Source organism: Cynocephalus volans, chromosome 1 (assembly GCF_027409185.1).
Source record: "Cynocephalus volans isolate mCynVol1 chromosome 1, mCynVol1.pri, whole genome shotgun sequence".
Taxonomy (NCBI): domain Eukaryota; kingdom Metazoa; phylum Chordata; class Mammalia; order Dermoptera; family Cynocephalidae; genus Cynocephalus; species Cynocephalus volans.
In genome coordinates, this window is record NC_084460.1 from 148,984,141 (window position 1) to 149,006,728 (window position 22,588).

General features: G+C 36.1%; 1 protein-coding gene across 1 annotated transcript in view; it reads left to right on the forward strand.

Annotated features, from left to right (window-relative positions):
- The window catches only part of PROS1 (protein S), an 80,104-nt gene extending 58,231 nt beyond the window's left edge, over window positions 1-21,873 (forward strand). The window contains exons 11-15 of the mRNA XM_063105035.1: window positions 10,946-11,113; window positions 12,509-12,677; window positions 16,214-16,362; window positions 18,342-18,567; window positions 21,590-21,873. Of these exons, the coding sequence (XP_062961105.1) occupies window positions 10,946-11,113; window positions 12,509-12,677; window positions 16,214-16,362; window positions 18,342-18,567; window positions 21,590-21,738 (861 nt within the window). The 3' untranslated portion in view covers window positions 21,739-21,873. The remainder of the gene's footprint in view (window positions 1-10,945; window positions 11,114-12,508; window positions 12,678-16,213; window positions 16,363-18,341; window positions 18,568-21,589) is intronic.
- The last annotated feature ends 715 nt before the right edge of the window (window positions 21,874-22,588 follow it).

Genomic DNA, 22,588 nt, shown 5'->3' on the forward strand with positions numbered 1-22,588 from the left:
GCTGGGATGAACATTGGGGAACAGGTATACCTTCGACTTGATGATTTCCATTCCTCTGGGTATAGTCCCAACAGTGGGATAGCTGGGTCGTATGGTAGATCTATCTGCAATTGTTTGAGGAACCTCCATACCATTTTCCATAGAGGCTGCACCATTTTGCAGTCCCACCAACAATGTATGAGAGTTCCTTTTTCTCTGCAACCTCGCCAGCATTTATCGTTCATAGTCTTTTGGATTTTAGCCATCCTAACTGGGGTTAGATGGTATCTCAGTGTGGTTTTGATTTGCATTTCCCGGATGCTGAGTGATGTTGAGCATTTTTTCATATGTCTGTTGGCCATTTGGATATCTTCCTTAGAGAAATGCCTACTTAGCTCTTTTGCCCATTTTTTAATTGGGTTGCTTGTTTTCTTCTTGTAAAGTTGTTTGAGTTCCTTATATATTCTGGATATTAATCCTTTGTCAGATGTATATTTTGCAAATATTTTCTCCCACTCTGTTGGTTGTCTTTTAACTCTGTTAATTGTTTCTTTTGCTGTGCAGAAGCTTTTTAGTTTGATATAATCCCATTTGTTTATTTTTCCTTTGGTTGCCCGTGCTTTTGGAGTCGTATTCATGAAGTCTGTGTCCAGTCCTATTTCCTGAACTGTTTCTCCTATGTTTTCTTTAAGAAGTTTTATTGGTTCAGGGTGTATATTTAAATCCTTAATCCTTTTTTAGTTGATTTTAGTATACAGTGAGAGGTATGGATCTAGTTTCATTTTCCTGCATATGGATATCCAGTTATCCCACCACCATTTGCGGAAGAGGCAGTCCCTTCCCCAGTGAATAGGCTTGGTGCCTTTGTCAAAGATCAGATGGCAGTAAGTGTGTGGGTTGATTTCTGGATTCTCTATTCTATTCCATTGGTCAGTGTGTCTGTTTTTATGCCAGTACCATACTGTTTTGGTTATTATAGCTTTGTAGTATAGCTTAAAGTCAGGTAGTGTTATGCCTCCAGCTTTATTTTTTTTGCTCAGCATTGCTTTGGCTATGCATGGTCTTTTATTGTTCCATATAAATGTCTGTATAGTTTTTTCCATTTCTGAGAAAAATGTCTTTGGAATTTTGATGGGGATTGCATTGAATTTGTATATCACTTTGGGTAGTATGGACATTTTCACTATGTTGATTCTTCCAATCCAAGAGCATGGGATATCTTTCCATCTTCTTGTATCCTCTCTAATTTCTCTCAGCAGTGGTTTGTAGTTCTCATTATAGAGATTTTTCACCTCCTTGGTTAACTCAATTCCTAAGTATTTTATTTTTTTGGTGGCTATTGTAAATGGGCAGGCTTTCTTGATTTCTCCTTCTGCATGTTCACTATTGGAGAAAAGAAATGCTACTGATTTTTGTGTGTTGATTTTGTATCCTGCTACTGTGCTGAAATCATTTATCAATTCCAGCAGTTTTTTTGTAGAGGTTTTAGGCTGTTCGATATAAAGGATCATGTCATCTGCAAACAGGGACAGTTTGACTTCATCTTTTCCAATCTGGATGCCCTTTATTTCCTTCTCTTCTCTGATTGCTCTGGCTAGTACTTCCAACACTATGTTGAATAGGAGTGGTGAGAGTGGGCATCCTTGTCTAGTGCCTGTTCTTAAAGGAAAAGCTTTCAGCTTTCCCCATTCAGGATGATATTGGCAGTGGGTTTGGCATATATGGCTTTAATTATGTTGAGATACTTTCCCTCTATACCTAACTTATAGAGGGTCTTTGTCATGAATGAGTGCTGAACTTTATCAAATGCTTTTTCAGCATCTATAGAGATGACCATATGGTCCTTGTGTTTGACTTTATTAATATGGTGTATCACATTTATTGATTTGCATATGTTGAACCAACCTTGCAGCACTGGGATGAATCCCACTTGATCGTGATGAATAATTTTTCGTATGTGTTGCTTTATTCTGTTTGCTAGCATTTTAGTGAGGATTTTTGCATCTATATTCATCAAGGATATCGGCCTATAATTTTCTTTTTTTGGTTATATCTTTACCTGGTTTTGGTATCAGGATGATGTTTGCTTCATAGAATGAGTTTGGGAGAGTTGCGTCCGTTTCAATCTTTTGGAATAGTTTGTAAAGAATCGGTGTCAATTCCTCTTTGAATGTTTGGTAAAATTCTGCTGTGAATCCATCTGGTCCTGGGCTTTTCTTTGTTGGGAGCCTTCTGATCACAGCTTCAATCTCCTTTATTGTTATTGGTCTGTTCAAATTTTCTACGTCTTCATGGTTCAGTTTTGGGAGCTTCTGTGTGTCCAGAAATTTATCCATTTCCTCCAGATTTTCAAATTTGTTGGTGTATAGTTGTTTATTGTAGTCTCGAATGATTCCTTGTATTTCAGATGAGTCAGTTGTAATATCGCCTTTTTCATTTCTAATTTTTGTTGAGTCTTCTCTCTTCTTTTTTTTGTTAGCCAGGCTAATGGTTTGTCAATTTTATTTATTTTTTCAAAAAACCAACTTTTTGATTCATTGATCTTTTGAATTGTTTTTTGGTTTGCAATTTCATTCAGTTCTGCTCTGATCTTAATGATTTCTTTCCGTCTGCTAACTTTAGGTTTGGATTGTTCTTGTTTTTCTAGTTCTTTAAGGTGAAGTGTTAGGTTGTTCACTTGCCATCTTTCCATTCTTCTGCAGTGAGCCTTTAATGCAATAAATTTCCCCCTCAATACTGCTTTTGCAGTATCCCACAGGTTTTGGTATGATGTATCATTGTTTTCATTAGTTTCAATAAATTTTTTGATTTCCTGCTTGATTTCTTCTTGGACCCATATGTCATTAAGTAGAATGCTGTTTAATTTCCATGTGTTTGTATAGTTTCCAGAGTTTTGTTTGTTATTAATTTCTAGTTTTAATCCATTGTGGTCTGAGAAAATACATGGGATAATTCCAATTTTTTTAATTTATTGAGACTTGATTTGTGACCTAATATGTGATCTATCCTGGAGAATGATCCATGTGCTGCTGAGAAGAATGAATATTCTGAGGTTGTTGGGTGGAATGTTCTGTAGATATCTGCCAATTCCAATAGGTCTAGAGTCTTGTTTAGATCTTGTGTTTCTCTACTGATTCTTTGCCTAGATGATCTGTCTAATATTGACAGTGGGGTGTTCAGGTCCCCTGCTATTATGGTATTAGTGTCTATTTCCTTCTTTAGGTCTAATAGCGTTTGTTTTATAAATCTGGCTGCTCCAACATTGGGTGCGTACATATTTATGATTGTTATGTCTTCTTGATGGATCAGTCCTTTTATCATTAAGTAGTGTCCCTCATTGTCTCTTTTTATGGTTTTTAGTTTAAAGTCTATTTTGTCAGATATAAGAATAGCTACTCCAGCTCGTTTTTCTTTTCTGTTTGCATGGTAAATCTTTTTCCATCCTTTCACTCTTAGTCTGTGTGAATCTTTATGGGTGAGGTGGGTCTCTTGTAGGCAGCATATAGTTGGGTCCTCCTTTTTGATCCAGTCAGCCAGTCTGTGTCTTTTGATTGGGGAATTTAAGCCTTTTACATTAAGAGTTGGTATTGAAAGGTGTTGATTTATTCCTATCATTTTATTGGTTGTTTGGTTGTCTTAGGTGTCTTTTGTTCCTTGCTTTCTGATTTACTGTTTGGTTTCTGTGTTTGTTGGTTCCTTAGGTTGTAGATAGTGTTTTTGTTTGATTGTTTTCTCTTCATGAATGCCATTTTTATCATACTAGTGGGTATTGATTTTTCTTGGGTTTTTATGGCAGTGGTAGTTATTTTTCAGGAACCAATCCCAGTACTCCCTTGAGGATTTCTTGTAAGGGTGGTCGTGTGGTAGTGAACTCCCGCAGTTTTTGTTTGTCTGAGAAATGTACTATTTGCCCTTCATTTCGGAAGGATAGCCTTGGAGGGTAGAGTATTCTTGGCTGGCAATCTTTGTCTTTTAGTGTTTTGAATATATCATCCCATTCCTTTCTAGCTTTTAGGTTTTGTGATGAAAAGTCTGATGTTAGTCTGATTGCGGATCCCTTATAGGTGATTTGACGCTTCTCTCTTGCCACTTTTAAGATTCTCTCTTTGTCTCTGAGTTTTGCCAATTTGACTATTACATGTCTTGGAGAAGGCCTTTTTGGGTTGAATACGTTTGGAGATCGTTGAGCTTCCTGGATCTGAAGATCTGTGACTTTTCCTATACCTGGGAAGTTTTCTGCCACTATTTTTTTGAATACGTTTTCAATGGAATCTCCATTTTCCTCCCCTTCTGGAATACCCATGACTCGGACATTTGAGCGCTTAAGGTTGTCTGTTATCTCTCTCAGATTTTCTTCAATGTCCTTGATTCTTTTTTCTTTCTTTTTGTCTGCTTGTGTTATTTCAAACAGCCCATCTTCAAGTTCAGAGGTTCTCTCTTCAACTTCAACCAGCCTGCTGGTTAAACTCTCCGTTGTGTTTTTTATTTCGCTGAATAACTTCTTCAGTTCAGCAAGTTCTGCTACATTTTTTTTCAGGACATTGATTTCTTTGTACATTTCCTCTTTCAGATCCTGTATACTTTTCCTCATTTCATCATGATGTCTAGCTGTGTTTTCTTGTATCTCATTCAGTTTCCTTAGAATTATCACTCGAAATTCCTTGTCAGTCATTTCAAGGGCTTCTTGTTCTATAGGATCTAGAGTTTGAGATTTATTAACTTTTGGTGGTGTACTTTCTTGATTTTTTGTATTTCTGGTATCTTTTTTTTGGTGTTTATTCATTGTGGCAAGGGGTTTCACAGTCCACCGGTTTGAGACTAATGAATAACTAGGATGTTGCTGTGGTTGCCAATTTCGAATGGCTACCTCCGTGGCTGCTCAGTTGGCCTCTAGTGCCTTGTGTGTGTGGTTGCCTCGGGTCTTGGGCTTCTCCGGGGAGCCACCTTTCTGGTCAGCTTGGACTCTGCTGGGCTGGTGGATCACGTACCACAGGGTGTGTGATCGCTGTTGAGCTTTCACTTCCTGTGCAGGACTTCTCCCTGTTCTGTGTGCTCTGGCCCAGGCCTTTGGATCATGCAGTGGCGACCCCACCGGGTGTGTGGTTTCTGTCGAGTCTCCGACTCCCTGGCTGCACGTCTCCCCACTCTGTGCGCACTGTCCTGGGCTAGGGCGTGTCTTCTGCAACCCTCGTCTATCAGATGGGCCTTCAAGACCCTGCTCTGCACCGCCTCGCCGAGGAAGTCTACCAGGTTTCTGCTAGGCACAGACGACAGGTCTCTCTGGGTGCCTTTGTAGCACTGTGTAGATCTTTCTTGGGACTTGTTCACCTTTGTATCCCCCCGGTATAAACCGAGTCTAGCGCCCGCCTGCAGCCAGCTCTCTGCCAGGTTCAAGCGGACCTGGGAACTCTCCTACCACACTATTCCCAACCAGAAATTCGTTAGGCTTTTTTCCGAACTGGTGGCCGCAGAGATGGTATCTGCCTCCCAGTAACAGGAAGTTTACTGGGGGCTGGAGTCCAGGGTGTGGTGGGGTGACAGTCGGCCCGCCTGTACTTCCTTGCCCTCCTGACACTGGCTGGGAACGCCCCACGCCACCAACCTGCCAGAGAACCACGGAGGGAGTGGGAGGGGAGGCCAGCCCGCAGGCTCCAGAAAGCCCTGCGCCGGGCCAAGCAAGTGGGAAGGCTCAGTGACGGCCGAGGCGGGCGGACCTGCCAGCACCTGGGAAAATGGAGGCAGCACCGGGGCGGTGAGTGGCCTGGTGATGCAGGCGGGAGCCGGGTGGGCGTCAGCCCCCCAAACAGGGCTGGTCCAGGGGTCACTCACAGGGTTGTGCCAGGTCGGGCGCTCACTCTCTGCCTCTGGTTTGCCGCCTTCCCCGTTCTCGGCCGCTGCCACCTCGGGCTGTTCAGTCGCGGCGCGCCTCGGGCACTCCCAGGAATCTTCTTTAATGCCAGCCTGAAACCTCGAATCCTGAATAGGGCAGCTGGCCGCCTTCAGCATGGCCCCGGCCTCCGGGATCCCGTCTGCATCCACAGCAGCCCTGGCGCTTTGTTCCCTGTTTTGAGACTCACTTTTGCAGCTAAGAAACAGTTCTTTTCCTGCTCCACACTTCAAAGCTGTTGCCTGTAAATGAGGCAGCCTCTCCTGCCGAGGGCAAAGTGGCGGTCACCCCCCATGACCAGCCAGCAGCTGCGGTCCTCTCTTAAGAGATGGCAAGAGGAAGGTCCACACGTTTCCCGGCTGCCTGAGGCCCAGTGGCCACCTTTTCCACCTCAGCTACTATGCGCCAACCGCCGCAGCCACCGCCATCTTGTATGATACTTATTTAAAAGAAACTATTATTTAATGGCATGCCCATGTTTTAATTAAAATCTTCCTTTATAAGTTGAATACTATTTTATATAAAAGAGTAAAATAAAAGACAACTGCACATATAAGCAAGTCAGAGGACTTCAATCTGCTAATAAATGTGGTGCTGGCTTTTTTTCTTAAATTCTTAATTCAACATTTTAACACTTTATGAACTTTCAGTTACTAATAAATAGGATTTTTTTTCTCACTTTATGTCTTTTATTATAAAAACATTATGACTGTCTTATATTTTTACCCTCTTATAATCTTGATGATTCAATAATAAATTGTACTGTTTCAAAGAAATTTTCTTAGCACACAAATTATTTCAAATAAATATTTTTAAGTAAGCAGTTTAATAGAGAAAGGTAATAATTTAAATTAATCTTTAAACTGGAATATTCAGGTGATAGCATTTTTTTACTAATTTTAAATTATTTTAAATTTTGAAATAAATCACTTTAAAAGTAAGAAATTAAGATATATTGTTTTGCGATTCAGATAAATAACAGGCTGTGTAATTACTAAGTAATTAGCATTGCTATAACTCACGGAAATAAATATTTCTACTTTATAAGTGATTATATCTTATATTCGAGTATGATCCTAATATTGGTGGGAAATCTATAATTTTATTATAATTCATTCAACAAAATATTTATTGAACACTTGCTAATCCTTGTTCTAAGTGGTAAGGATACAATGGTGAATAAAACAAGTCACTGCTCTTCTGGAGCTTGCATTCTAGTGGTGAGATGCAAACAACAAGTGCATGAACAAATAAATACATCAGATAGTTATTAATGCTATGAGGAAAAAGAAAAACACAGCAAGACCACAGAAAATAAGGACAGTGTGCATATAGAATCAGGAAAGGCATATCTGATGAGGTTAGATCTGAGCGGAGACTTAAGGGCACAAGTCATGAGAAATATATGGGGATTATAAAATGATTCTGCATCATGTGAAAAGCAAGTAGTGTTATGAAAGAGGATATGTTTGGTGTGTTTGAGGAACGACACAAGGATTAGTGTAGATGTGGTGGAATGAGAGAGAGAACATGAGGTCAGATATGTAGTCTGGAATAAGATCATCCAGGGCCTTGGGGACCATGGTGAGGACTTGGATTTTATGCTAAGTGGAAGGCCTTGGATGGTTTTGAGAAGTGACATGATCAAGTTTGCATTTTAAAAGATAATGCTGATCTGAACCTGATGGCTTTGTGGAAAGTACATGGGGAGTAAGAGTAGAACAGGATATGGGGTTGGGAGAGCATTGTTATAACACAGTGGAGAGGAGATGGCAGCTTGACTGAAATGCTGATGGTAGTGGTGGTCGGATTCTTATTTTTAAGGTTAAGGCTTCAATTCAAATTTTTGAATACTCAGCAGAAAGATGGTTTTTAAGGCCATGAAATTGGTTGTGGTGTGCACTGATTCTAAACTCTATCTCATCCAATGTCTGAATATATATAATGCTTCTTTACTATCCTATAATGAAATGCATAAATAATGTAAGCTACCTTCACATATACCTAATAGAAACCAAGATAATGCTCCAGCTTTTATATAAAGAAATAAAAGGAAAGTAATCGATAAGAAAATAATATGTATTTTAATACATAAGTTCTCAAGAACAGCTATAATACTTGTAAAAACTTGCTTCTATACATACAATAACACGGAAGCTACAAATGAAGACTAATGCTGGTGTGTTGCATTATTAGCAACTCAAATACCATGAATGCATAAGTGATGTTGCCATCAGTAATATTAATTTTCTAAAATGGTGAGAAATTCTTGGTAAAAATCTAAACAAAAGAAACATCAGTCCATCCTTGGTTTGCAAGATTACTGCATTCTTGAAAAATTTAATGAATGCTAAAATGGCACAAGTATTTCATGCTTATATATGCACAAGCTCAGATGATTATAAGCATGAGTATTCCATGCATGAATATCTAGTAGGGATGTTCAGAAGGTTTGTGGGATACTGGATATTTTATTTTTTATTATACATGATTATCCTGCATATTTAGGGTGTCTAGAATATTGCAATGTCAGCATAGCTTCTACTCAGTGTGACAACTAAAAGTTCTCCCCACCACCAAGTTTTCCAAATGACCTAGAGTGGGCCATAGAGTCTCACTTAAAAAACTTGAATGGCTAGAGGAAAAAGGTCTGAGGCCTGAGACCTGGGGCTTTATAGTAGAGATTGAGAAGTGGAGAATCCAGCAAAGGAGACTGAGCAGGAGTAATAAGAATGTAGAAGGAGAAGCAAGCCAGAATCAGGTCCTGGAAACAAAGTTAGGAACATCTTTAAAAGAGGTGATAGTCATTAGAGTAAGATACTGCTGACTGACTCTATTAAGGATGTAGTGTTAACCAACTTTAAATCTGTAAATATTACTAAATTTATTTTACTTTTGAGAAGACTTTTTCCCTTTCTGTAGTTGTGTTTTATATGCCTATTGTTTGGCTTCCATTATTGATTAGTAAGCAAAAGACTTTGCGTTTTGTGTGCTACGGATTCACATGAGGCGATTGCAGCAATGGTTCTTCAAATTGCCCTTTCAGGAGGATTTTTTATCGTTGTTTACCATCACTTCCAACCTTTTTTTATGAAACCCAAATATATTAGTCAGGGTTCTCCAGAGAGACAGAATCAATAGGATATGTTATAAATATATGAGAGTGAATTTATTAGGAGAATTAGCTCATGCCATTGTGAAGAGAAGTCACACTATAGGCCGTCTGCACACTAGATGCTGGTAGCGTAGCGAAGTCCAAGTCCAAAGGCCTCAAAACTAGGGAATCCAATTGTGTCCTTGGTTTAAGTCCTGGAACCCAAAAGCTGAAATCTTGAGCTCTGATGTCCACTGACAGGAGAGAAGGGTATATCCCAGCTCCAGCAGATAGGGAAGCAGATAACTTCCCCTTTTTTCTCTGTCTTTTGTTCTCTCCGGGACCCCAGGGGATTGGATGGTTCCCACCCACATTGAGGGAAGGTCCTTCCCACCCAATCTACTCAGACTCTCATACTAATCTCTGCTGGAAACACCCTCACGGACACACCTAAAAAGATAGCTTTCCCAGGTTTTTCAGCATTCTTTCATCTAACCAAGTTGACACCTAGAATTAACCTTCACACCAAACTACTTTCAAAATTGGAAAACCCCAATCTAATTCTGTGTATGTGCTTCCTTATGACCTCAAGAACTTTTGAATTTTGAAAATAAAAAAATATATTGTTATGTAATGAACAGAATACTGGGAATACCAATTTCTCTTAGTTTATATTGAGAACTTATTTACATTATTGATTCCATATGTGTACTATCAGACAATTGCAAAGTAAGAACACTTAATTTTCTTAAGATAGAGCAGTTCACTTTTTAAATTTTTAAAAAATTTTTTAATTTATTTATTTTTATTTTTATTATACATACACGTGGGGTACAACATTGATTTTCAATAATCGTGTACAACGTGTGATAGTTAGATCAGTATAGTTAGCTTATTCATCATTACAATACACAATTATTCTTTGTCTCTGTTGACCAATTCCTCATTAGCCCCTCTCCCTTCCCACCTCCCTTCCTTTTAATCATCTATTAATGGACATTTAGGTTGGTTCCATATCTTGGCTATTGTAAACAGAGCTGCAGTAAACATGGGAGTACAGGTATCTCTTTGACATGATGATTTCTATTCCTCTGGATACATACCCAGAAGAGGGATTTCTGGATCATATGGAAGATCTATCTGTAGTTGTTTGAGAAACCTCCAAATTGTTTTCCAAAGTGGTTGTACTAATTTACGTTCCCACCAACAGTGCAGGAGTGTTCCCTTCTCTCCACACCCTTGCCAGCATTTGTTATTCACCGTCTTTTTGATTATAGACAGTCTAACTGAAGTGAGGTGGTATCTCAGTGTGGTTTTAATTTGCATTTCCCTGATGACTAGTGATGTTGAGCATTTTTTCATGTATCTGTTGGTTGTTTGTATGTCTTCCTTTGAAAAACGTCTATTCAGCTCCTTTGCCCATTTTTTTAATTGGGTCATTTATTTTTTTACTGTATAATTGCTTGAGTTCTATGTATATTCTGGATATTAGTCCCTTGTCGGATGCATAGTTGGCAAAAATTTTCTCCCACTCTGTAGGTTGTCTTTTCACTCTGTTAATTGTTTCTTTTGTTGGGTTCACTTTTTGTTGTTGTTGTTGTTGTTGTTTTTGTTTTTTTGTGTGACTGGTAAGGGTATCGTAACCCTTGGGTTCACTTTTTTTTAAAGTGTCAATTTTATGGCACACTGGTATTGAAAGACATATGTTATAATTGAATGTTTAAACTTTACAGAATAATACTGATTTTTTAAACTTTAAAAATAGTGTGCATTTAATTTTTGATCAAGTACTTTAAAACACATTTTTATCACATTTATCGTAATTTGGCATTCCAAATGGGTTGGAACAAACTAATAATTACATTTAAAATGATCATTCTGGAAAATTATTTATTGGAATAATAACAGTATTTCTCACTTCCAGTGTTTCAGATGCCATGTAGTGATGCTTGGTTGTTTGGTAATTTTTGTATTTTTATTTGTAGGTGTCGGTGGAAGAATTAGAACATAGTATTAGTGTTAAAATAGCTAAAGAAGCTGTGATGAATATAAATAAACCCGGAAGCCTTTTTAAGACTACAGATAGATTTCTAGAAGCCAAAGTATACTTTGCAGGATTACCTCGGAAAGTGGAAAATGCAGTCATTAGACCGGTAATGATCCAAACTTTCATCATTCATCAAGAATGAACTCCTTTTGGTTGGCGTAGGTTTGAAAATGTGTTTTTCTGAGGGTCAATAAAAGTTATTTTTTTAAACATTCCAAGTGTGACAGCTTGTATTGAACATGGAAAAATAACATTAATGACCTTGAAACTATATTAAGGAAATAAGAAAATGAATGTAGTCTTTTTGTGCCCATTTAAATTCCTAGCATTACTCATGGACAAGTGGATTGTTTAAATTCTCAAATGTCAATTCAGGGTTAACATCATAATAGTTCATACTTAGCCATTAAACATAAAAATATATATTTTTGAATCCAAAATTACATTATTTTGTAGAAGCCAGTCAAAAGACTTTCTCAGGTCTATTTTAGGACTTAAATGTGGGAGGTTAAGGATAGCACATAAGATGGAACTTATTATTAAAACATTTTTACTGAGGATATAACTGCAGCCTGTCACAAATTTAAATTAGATATAATAGATGATTTTCTGAATATGTTTGTCTAGTAACTGTGGAATAGGTTTCATGAAGGAGACAAATCACAGTCCTTGAAGAGTTTTAAAAATTTCATTTGAAGTCATGGGCCTGCCAGATGCACTTGCTGATGTAATTTAAATATTTACTATTTTATATCTATCTTTCATTCATGGCAATTTATAGTTACTTTAACTTTTAAAAGATTTCTATGATATGTTATTAAACCTGAATTAGTTAGCCCATGTCAGAATGAATATGTCTGTTCATAAATCAAGACACTTTCAAAGTAAAATAAGTTATTCAAAAAGAATCAACCATTTATGAAATGGTTGCTGTATGTTACAGCGTTAAGCCTTTTTGGATGTTTAGGTGGAGGCTAAAATATGCAAACATTTTTGTTCCTTCAGAGGCTTAGAGTGCGGTTGGCAAGACAAACCTATGTTGTAAATGCATCTAACAAAAAACAGAAAACAGATCCCAGGGCCACAGCTAGAAGCATATATATGAGGTACTTCAAAAAGTTCGTGGAAAAATAGAACTGAAAGATAATATGAATCTTTCCATGAACTTTTTGAAATACCCTCTTAGAACTCAAGAGCAGAAAAATTACCTCTGGATGATGTAGAGAAGCAGTTGGGACTAGAGGTGTTACAGTTATTAGGATCCCACTGGAGGCCTGCAATGTCCTAAAGTCACTCAGACTGAAAAACACTGCCCATCTGAAGGACACTGAAAAGAAAAATTTAGGTAAAACTCAAAAGTACTTAAACTGTTTTAAAATGTCATCAAGGAAAGGACTTTTCCTCTAAATGAAAACCTATACCTATAATCAAGTAAGCCACTTATCAGTCTGACTTTTGTAACCTTAAAATGCACTCCTTGACCTATATTTTAATTTGTTAGATTAACGCTCGTCTAGATGGATGTATACGAGGCTGGGATTTAATGAATCAAGGAGCTTCAGGAGTAAAAGAAATTATTCAAGAAAATCAAAATAAGCATTGCTTCGTCACTGTGGAGAAGGGCTCCTACTATCCCGGTTCTGGAGTTGCTCAATTTACCATAGATTATAGTAAGTGATTTCCTATTTTATCTCTCTTTTCTCATTAATGACTAAATTTAGTCACTGACAAACAGCAATGATTCTTTCAGTAAACATTACTGAGAACCTACTATGTGCCAGGAATAGTTTTAGGCTTATTCATACTAAGTATATTTTATAAAGTTTCTCCAGTATATTGGAAAAAATATAAAGGCAGTTAAATATGCTTATGTTAGTATTTAAAGTTCATTGGCACATTGCCTGTTTTATTTTTGGTAAATTCAGTTAAGCTATTTTAAAGTTCACTGATTTCTCAATTATATTGAATCTACAAATTAATGCATCAAAGGGATTCTTCTTCATTTGTGTCATTTCCATTGAATCTTTTCTTAAAATTTCTATCTCTTTGCTGAAATTCCACGTGTGTTCACAAATGTTGTCTAGCTTGTACACCCAAGCCTTCAACAAATTCATCATAATTATTATAAATTCCCTTTCTGATAATTTCAACATCTGTATCATATGAGTCTGGCCATTTTGATTGCTTTGTCTCTTGACTATGTGTTGTTTTTCCTTGCTTCTTTGTGTATCATATAATTCTTGGTTTAGAGGTAAACGTCTTATGTAAAACAGTAGAGACTGAAATAAATAATATTTATGTCTGGAAATGAGTCCATCTCTTCTTTTGCTGAGCCCTTAATGAAGGGGATTGAATCAATCTACTGAGGAGCTTAGCTGCTTGAATTTTGTTGTTGCCAGGTTTACCCTTAGCACACATCAGGCTTCAAATTCCTTTAATATGACCTTCTGCTTAGGGGAGGGGCTGCTAGAGAGCTTTTCTTAATAGCTGATCAGTTTTAGGTATTTCCTTTATGATTCCACGGTCTTGCCCCCGCACCCCCAGCAGAGTGTTCTTACTTGTTACTCGACATTTGCTAACATGGTGAAGAGGTCCAGGAGGTTCGGGGTGGGGAGCGTTCTCTAGTGTTCTGGTACAGATTCAGTCTTAGGCAGGTGGTGTATCCTTGGGCCTCAGAGATGTGGACTTTTCATTGTTCCTACTCCCCACCCTTACCAGTAGGGGAGATGTCTGATGGCCAGTATTCAATGTATTTTCCTGCTCCTGCTCCGTGGTAGATAGCCTTGTTTGTTTTTCCTGTTTACTTTCCTTGATCTGTGGGTGCAATGAGTCTTCATATGTGTGCTAATGATGACAGGTTTGCTGCATTTCTCCCAATGCCTTAAGACTTTTGTTGTGTACAGGAGACAGAGAAGGATCTGGATTGAGTTTTGTGCCTTTCCTGCAGGGGTGCTTTTCCCGGGAGGGAGGATTTCGCTGGTCTCTTTCTTTGCTCCTAGATGTTCTCTTGAGTACACAGTGAGGTCCATAGAGAAGAGCCTGTAAGTGCATGTGAGTTTCTCTGGGGTCCATACTTTCTAGGGCTTCTATACTCTCACACAAGTTCCCACAGGGACTTTAGCAATTTTTTTTTAAAAGCTTTACCTAAACTATTTTTTACCAAATTATACCATCTGGTATCTGCCTGGGGAAGAATGGGTTCTCATCTTGTCTCTCCTTGGAAGCACCTGTCTTTTTTTTTTTTTTTAGTTTTCTGGTCAGTTGTTTGCTTTGCAACCACAGCTCAAGAAACGTTGCAATTATGATAGTTCGGTTTTTGTTGTCCTAAGGGTGGGAATAGTGCTACTTCCAGGTTTCTACAGCTTAAGCAGAGCAGGAAGTCTTGCCAGACTGACCCAAGGTTTTTAGTTTTAAAAATAATACTTTTGTAAACATCCTTGAACATACATCCTGGTACCCTTATGTGATTAATTCTGTAGGAGAGAATCTTAGTAATCTAAGATTAATCAAAAGTTATGCAAATGTACAGATTTGGTTATATTCTCTTCAAAAGATCTTTTGCCAATTAATACTTCTGCTAATAGAATAAGAAAGTTAATGCTTGAGATTAATTTCCAATCTGAGAGTTCAAAAATTAAATTTTGTAATTTTAAATATTATTTTCCTAATTTATACTTAAATATCTCTGTATATGTTTATTTGTACATTTTAATTATTTTATTGAGTTCTTTGTCTTTTTCTGTTTTTGGAGTTCATTATTTGAGCTATTAACATCTTGCATTATAAATTAAGTTGAGGTTAATCTGGCATTTATGCCTTAAGAAAAAATGATATATTAAATATGTTTATTTTTAACCTAAAAAAGTCTTTACTACAGCTTTTAGGAAGAGTCTTACACCAGTAATTTCTGTTTTCCTAACATAAATTAACATAATTCCTTTAAATTGAACTCTGTTCTTCATATGAAGTATTTTTAAAATAAATGTTTTAAATGAGGTGATGATTGAATATAAGAAAAAACTAAGCCCTCAAAGATTTGTTCAAATAAAAAAAATTCTGGAAAAGGAAATAAAAATAAGAGTTATATTGTATTTGAAAAAAAAATACTTTCATAAGTAATTAGTTACTTCATGGATAACTTGAAAGTACCCTACTTTATAATTAATATTTAATGTTACATTATAACTTCTATACATTTGCATGTTCACTTTAGTTTGAGTTTGTTAATATCCAGAGTTAAATTTACTTCTTTCACAAGGATCATATATATTTTTTTTCTTTGGATGAGACTTATAGGATTATAATGAAAAATATAGTGCCGTTATATATATGTGGCTAAATGTAAGAACATCTTGTCAAAGGAAAATTATTTTCTTCATTTGCCCTTTCAAAGGCTCCAAATGGTATTTGGGCTTTGTTATATGTTACTTCATATTAAATGAGGAAGACTTCATTCAGATTGTGAACTAACATTTTTGGAATCAACTACTTTGGAAACATATTAATTCAACAAATATTTATTGAGTGACCACTGCAGAAAACATATGGATGATAGAGACGTACCTCCTAGAGCTTGCACTCTAGTGGGGTAGACAGTTAACCTAGTAATTAAGAAAAAGAATGTTAAGTGTCGTGAGAGGAGAATTACAGAAGAGTTCCCATTCTAATTTGAAAATTAACTGTTGACTTCAGAGTGTTTCTCTGCTATCAAACTATCCAGCTCTTCTGTGTATATAGATCATATTTAACTTTCTCACTGCTCTAGGATGAGGAGTGGTGAGGTGGTGATGGCAGCTATACCTAAATTTTTCCTCAGAAATATTACAATAAATTTGTTAAACTTCCTATTATTTGTGTACTTTAAAATATGACTACTCTGAGATTTGAGCATTGGTAAATACTCAAGGGGGAGGAAGAGCTATTAAAGAGCAAACGGAAAATTCATTATAATCCTTAACACCACAATCCAGAATTCTCTTCTAGGAAGAATGAAAGGATGGGGATCCTTTATGTATTTTTACCTGCATTAAAAAACAAAAACAGAAAAACTTTCATTTAGTCTGGGTTATATAGATCATTGAGAAAGGGAACTAAAATCTTTAGTATTATACAAAGATGGATTTGGATATTCATCAGATTGTAATGATTCCTTCTGGTGCACTTTAGGACTTCATTCAACCTACTTCTGTTTTATTGTTTTAAACAGATAATGTATCCAATGCTGAGGGTTGGCAAATAAATGTGACCATGAATATCCGCCCATCTGCGGGCACTGGTGTTATGCTTGCCTTGGTTTCTGGTAACACAGTGCCCTTTGCCTTGTCCTTGGTGGACTCCACCTCTGAAAAATTTCAGGTAACTTTACTCTAAACCTATATGAGCCTTGGCTTTTTTGTTTGTTTGTTTGTTTTATTTTTTAAATGGATATAATAGCAGTATTTACCTCAAAGGGCTATTTTGAAGATTAAACAATGTAATTTATGTAAAGTATTTGGCACAATCTCCAGCACTTCGTTAAGGACTCAAAAAACGTTCATTATTATTACTTTTTCTGCTTACTTATTTCTAGGGTCTGAACTAGGAAGTAAGGGCGAGGGGAGATTGAAAACCTATTGCATTTATAACTAACTATAGGCAGACTCATGCACAGGCTGCATGGAGCCATCACAGAGTACACAGAGATCCACCCTTATTCAGAATCCTTGCAGCTTGTGGGAATTAGTCTGTGCTAACAAAATAAAAGTGAGTGTGATTACAGTCCACTCTCAGATAGTCAGTGCCTAATTATGTTTTGTGCTTTCTCACACTCTTAATCTTTTATCCTTGGAGTAAATCAGGAAAGAAGAGAGGAAACTAAAACTGGTCCACTTGGCTTCTTGCTGGCAACTCTCATTTGAAATTAGGAGGAAGAACACAAAAAGTCTAAAAGGAAACGTGAGAGTTATCAGAAGATCTGTATTATTCAGATTTCTATTAGAGGCCAACAGTTCTGTCCATGTGTCATCCATGGTGGATTTCAACAAGTTACAGCAAGAAGCTTATGTTTATGCCAGGTTTGGCTTGGATGCTCTCAGTAGCTTTTAGAAAAAGACGTGTAATTAAATAATGCCTACAGTAATAAAAAAGGGGTGCTGTTTGCAACTTAAAGGATGATTCAGGGGGAGTTTCTGGTGGTTAACCATAAGCAACTTAGAAAGATCCTCCTAAGGTTATATCTCCAATCTACAAGGAACTTACTACATTCAAATTTCAGTTTGTTTGCTTGTTTTGTTTTGGTTTTTTTAAATGGAATTCCTATCTTCAGCACTACATTCATGCAGTGGAAGCATGTCATGTCTTTGATATTTTATATTTTCTTTGTTTCCACAGCTCTTTTTTTGCACATCAGATTCTGTTCTCAAGATCTATGTACAATATTTTGTAACATCGTTCCACATACTATTGATCATTCTCATTTTCTCAACTAACCATCTCTTTAATGAGTTTAAGGATATGGACATGGATAACAAATAACAGATTTTTCTCAAATAACCTATATTTGCGACGTATAGACTTTTCACTTAACATAGATATCTGGGATTCCTAAGTAAACATTTCAGTCTCTGTTTCTACTGCCTGGGAAGCATCACAACACCTGTCTCCTTAGTTTTGATTTTATTTTCTCTCTCTCACTTTTTATATTTCTTCTATACCATATAAACTGTATGCATAGATCACTCTCAAAAGTTGAGTAATCTAGGTATGTCAGTAGTTTGAAAAGTTCAGCAAAGTGAATACATTTTCTTTTTTGAGAATCTTCTGGTAAATACTCTAACTTACTGCTGGTGATCCCTGATTTTTCTTTCTCAGAGACTCTTCGCTCACCTCGTCCCAAGTCTGTAAGATTGCTGGTTTGTCACAGACAAACCTTTCAGTCTTCCTGGCATGTAGTTACTAAAATTTTTCAAGTCTTTTCCCCAACAAAAAGTGATTCAACTTCTTCCTTTTTTATGTGTAAGTTTTGAAGTTAGGAAGACTTTATAAACAGAAAGATATTGTTTAAGATACTCTTTTATGTTCCTATTGTTGGTAAAACAACTCTGTTGGTTTACTGAATTTTCAAAAGCCAGTATGCATTTACATCTTAGCTAAACCTGGAGTTTTTAAAACTAATGTATATTTTTAAATTATGATTATTATAATAATTAGTAAGTTTTCATTTAAATTTGGAGGCTCTATCATGCTATTTTTTCCTCACTGAATTTCATTTTTTTAATTTCAAAAACTCAAAAGTCGCTCTTAAGTAGCATTACTATTAGTACTTGTTTCTATTGGGTCTTTGCTCTACTTCTCAGGATATTCTGGTTTCTGTTGAAAATACGGTAATATCTCGGATAGAGGCCATACGTCTGTGTGCTGATGAACAATCCCATCTGGAATTCAGAGTCAACAGAAACAATCTGGAGCTCTCTACTCCACTCAATAAAGATATCAGCTACTCTGAAGACCTTCAGAAACAACTTGCCATCTTAGACAAAGCAATGAAACAATCAGTGGTCACTTACCTGGGTGGCATTCCAGGTACTTGCTTACTTTTTCTTTACTTTTCAAAAGTATATTTTTAATAAAATTGATAATTTTTTAAATATTTAATTTCAGTAAAAAACATCAAAAAGGAAGACAAAAATCCCAGTATCCATCATTCTTTTTCTTGAGGGGGGGACTGTACTGATATTTTATTCATACATTTTTGTTTGTTTTTTATTTAATGGTGAATTGAAACTGATCAAGTTTTGCTGCATTTGGCTATCCTAGCTAGAAAAGATATATTATTTGATTTCATACTCACAACAGTCTCATAAGTTCAATATTTATTCTTAAATTTATCCATCATTTATTAAATATTTATTTATTTGTTATTTAGTTTATCTGTCATTTATTCAATATATATTAAGACTCCCTGTCCCAGAAACTAGGGACTCTGTAATAAACAAATATACATGGTCCCTGCTGTTAAGGCTTTTACAATCTAGTGGCAGAAGCAAACATTAAACCAATTAGGAAAACATCAAAATAATTAAAATTGTGATCACTTCTATGAAGGAGAAGTGTAGGTTAATTTTAGAGCCTGAAATTGGGGACTTGGCCTTGTGGGAGTCAGGAACAACTTCTCTGAATAAGAGACTAAAATATAAACCTGATATTTGAAGGATTAAATGAATTTAATCAAGTGGTGGGAGTGGGGATTGGAGTCATTATGAGGGAAAATGGTCCATGTGTGGGCAAAGTGGGAAGGGGACGGCACACATAAGGAATACATAGAAGATCAGTGCGGTCAATGCATATTGAGCAAGAGGGGTAGGAGTGCATGATGAGGCTGTGAACTGTGGGGTGGTTGGAGGGTTTATAGACCTAATTGGAGTGTTCTGAGTCTTATTATAAGAGACATGAGATTCCTTAAAAAGTTTTAGACAAGGAAGTTGTATATCAACATTACAATTTTAAAAATTCACTCTGCATGGTGGATGGAGATGGATAGGTGGGAGGCAGAAATGGGTGCAATTGAGATGAGTTGGGAAGCTATTGAGTAGTCCTGATGAAGAAGCAGTAAAAATAGCAGCAGTAACTACACTCCCATCAACAGGTGCATAGTAAACAGTCTGAGCACTGTTCAGAGTAACTCAAATGTATCAACTCATTTGATTTTCAAAATAGTTCTGTGAGATAGGTATTATTATTGTCTCCATTTTACACATGAGGAAGCTGAGGAAGCTGGTGTACTAGGGTGATGTCAGTAGAGGTGATATGCAGTGGATAGGTTGGTGATATATGTGAGAAACCAAATTAATAGGATTTAATGATTGAAAGACAGGCATAAGGATGACCCTTGGGTATCTGGCATAAGCAGTTGCATAGGTGGAAAGTCTATTTAACAAAACAAGAAAAACTGGAGAAACTGCAGGTTCATCTTTTACTTAATATAGGATAATATGAAATTGACACCAACATTTTACTTAAATGGCAAAGAAAAGAAAAGTGAGGCAGAAAATTCTTTGAAAGCATTTTCAGATACCACTTGCAGATTAATCTCATCTCATTCGGAGAGTTCTGAGTTTGATGTCCGGCTTCTAGTAACCTCCATTATATTGCTTTAACTGCTTGAGGTGTTAGTTTCCCATATAGGGAAATTTTATCTGGGTTTAAGGGAATATAAATAAATAGGCTCTAAAAGTTATAGATAGACAGATGATGAATGGATGGATGGTAGATATATTAGTTAAGTACTTAGCCTAGTTAATTATTAGAAAGTATAATTACCATTCAAATTAATGAAATCTACATTGAAAACCACCTACTGTCTTACTCACAAATTAGTTGAATGCAATTTTAGGAAAACAATGAAAGAGTTTAAAAGAAGTAAAAATGTCAAAATTTCAGTGGTTCCAGCACTTTAGCAACAGCACTGAGGACTCCTTTCAGGCAAGATGTGTTGAGAAACAGAGCAAGGAAAAGTTGGGGGGAGCTGAAAATTGAGATATTAAGAGTATAAACCATGGGATGGGTTAATTATTAATTGATATGCAAAGTAAGCATCTTAAATCGCGTGTAAAGAATTTGAAATTCAGAGGATATTGATGATTCTGAGGATATTTTAAAATAGTGGCATAGTATATGATATTCAGACAGACTTGAAAAAGATTATTTAAAAATGCTATGAGCTCATAGAAAAGTATGGACTTTATTTGTTTATATGAAAGTTAGAGGTGGAAAATCTGAAGTATATATTTTTTGCATAAGGTACTGAGGAAGCAGAATAAGGGCTAAAGAATATCTATTGGGAGTTAAAACTCATGGAGAGGAGCTGCCAGAAAAGAGGAAGCAAGTAAAGAGATAGATGTTTTTAAAATGAACCATAGTTCTTGGGAATCCAAGGGCATTACTTAAGTATTAAGTTAGATAAAGAGAGTGAAGTGCAGAAAGGCCCAAAGGCTCTCAAATAACCTTAAACCTTTCATGAGAAGTCATTACAATTGTTATTTTTTGAAACACAAATTATTACAGAAAAGTGAATCCTTTATCATGACCTGCTGTTGTACGTTCAACAAAAAAACTATTTCTTTGGAAAATAGAGAAAACTGCTTTATTCCAGCAATAATACAAGAGATATATTTATCATGGCATTTTAAAAAGATTTCCAAGTAGCTACAATTTGGAGTTGCAAAAATGATTAAACAATGCTTAAACTGTTGCTCAAATTTAAACAAAATAATATGTATTATTTTATAATAAAATTAGAATATCACAAGTAAGAATATGCTGTTTTATACTCTTCTAAGTGTGTTTATTTATCTTAAGTTTGGAACTAGTTTTGTTTATGAAATCAAAGAGACTCATAATATGCTGAATTTAGTGTCAAGCACTATACCTTGTATATATATATTGGAGTTACTTAATGTATAGTTATTGAATAGAATTATATTATTAACTTTTCCTTTAGAATTAGAATTTGGTTGGAAATGGGAAGTATGAATGATTCCCCTAGCTATAAACAAATAATATGCTAAAGGTCTTGGACTAATAGCCTAATATTCTGTTTTTACAGATGTTCCATTCATTGCCACACCAGTGAACGCCTTTTATAATGGCTGCATGGAAGTGAATATTAATGGTGTACAGCTGGATCTGGACGAAGCCATTTCTAAACATAATGATATAAGAGCTCACTCGTGTCCATCAGTTCAGGAAAAATAAAATAATTCTTCAGGCATATTTTCTCTGACGATAGTATCTTTTCCCTGTGTGTAATTATGTTTCCGTACCGCTGAAGGGTTTTCCCTAAGATGTGCAATGTGCAGACTTTGTGTTTTTTTGTGGTACTTTGACCTTCCTGGAATTTTTAAAAGGTCTTTTTACAAAGAAAAAAAATTCTGTTGTGATATAAACCACATTAAAAATTCTTACTTCTGTTGCTGTCTAGAAATTAAATAAGCAAATGCATAAAAATTTTAAATGAGTTTTTTGCTATAAATGACATTGCTTCAATTTTTGTTTGTAAGAGTAAAATTTTGTCATCATAAACTAGTGCTTAAATATTTATTTTTCTCAGAAAGCAAAGAAGTAAACCTGAACAAAAGTGGGTGTGACTAAATATTATTGATCATAGGCAGATACTGTTTTTGTTTGTTTTTGCTTTTTCCTGATGAAGGCAGAAGAGATGGTGGCCTATTAAACATGAATTGAATGGAAGGACTATAAGCTTTATTCCAGAACAATTTCCCGGAGGGACCAGCTTTGGCTTCATCTTTCTCTTACCTACTTCACATTGAACCATTATCTTTACTAAATTATAAAATAAGTAGGATAAATTTTCATGAGAGCATCACGTGAATCTTGCTTCTTGGGAATTGCATTGTAGGGATGAGATGTTAGATTATGTGCAAATGGGTGTGGAAATCTGGGGTAGGTACATTCCTTAAATTTGGCTGTGTGGGTCACACATGCTCCAGAATTTAGTGATAAAAGAATGAACAAGTCTGGAAATTCATACTTTTCCTTGAATCTAACTTTTAATTTTCAGAATAAGTTGCCTGAATGTGATTGT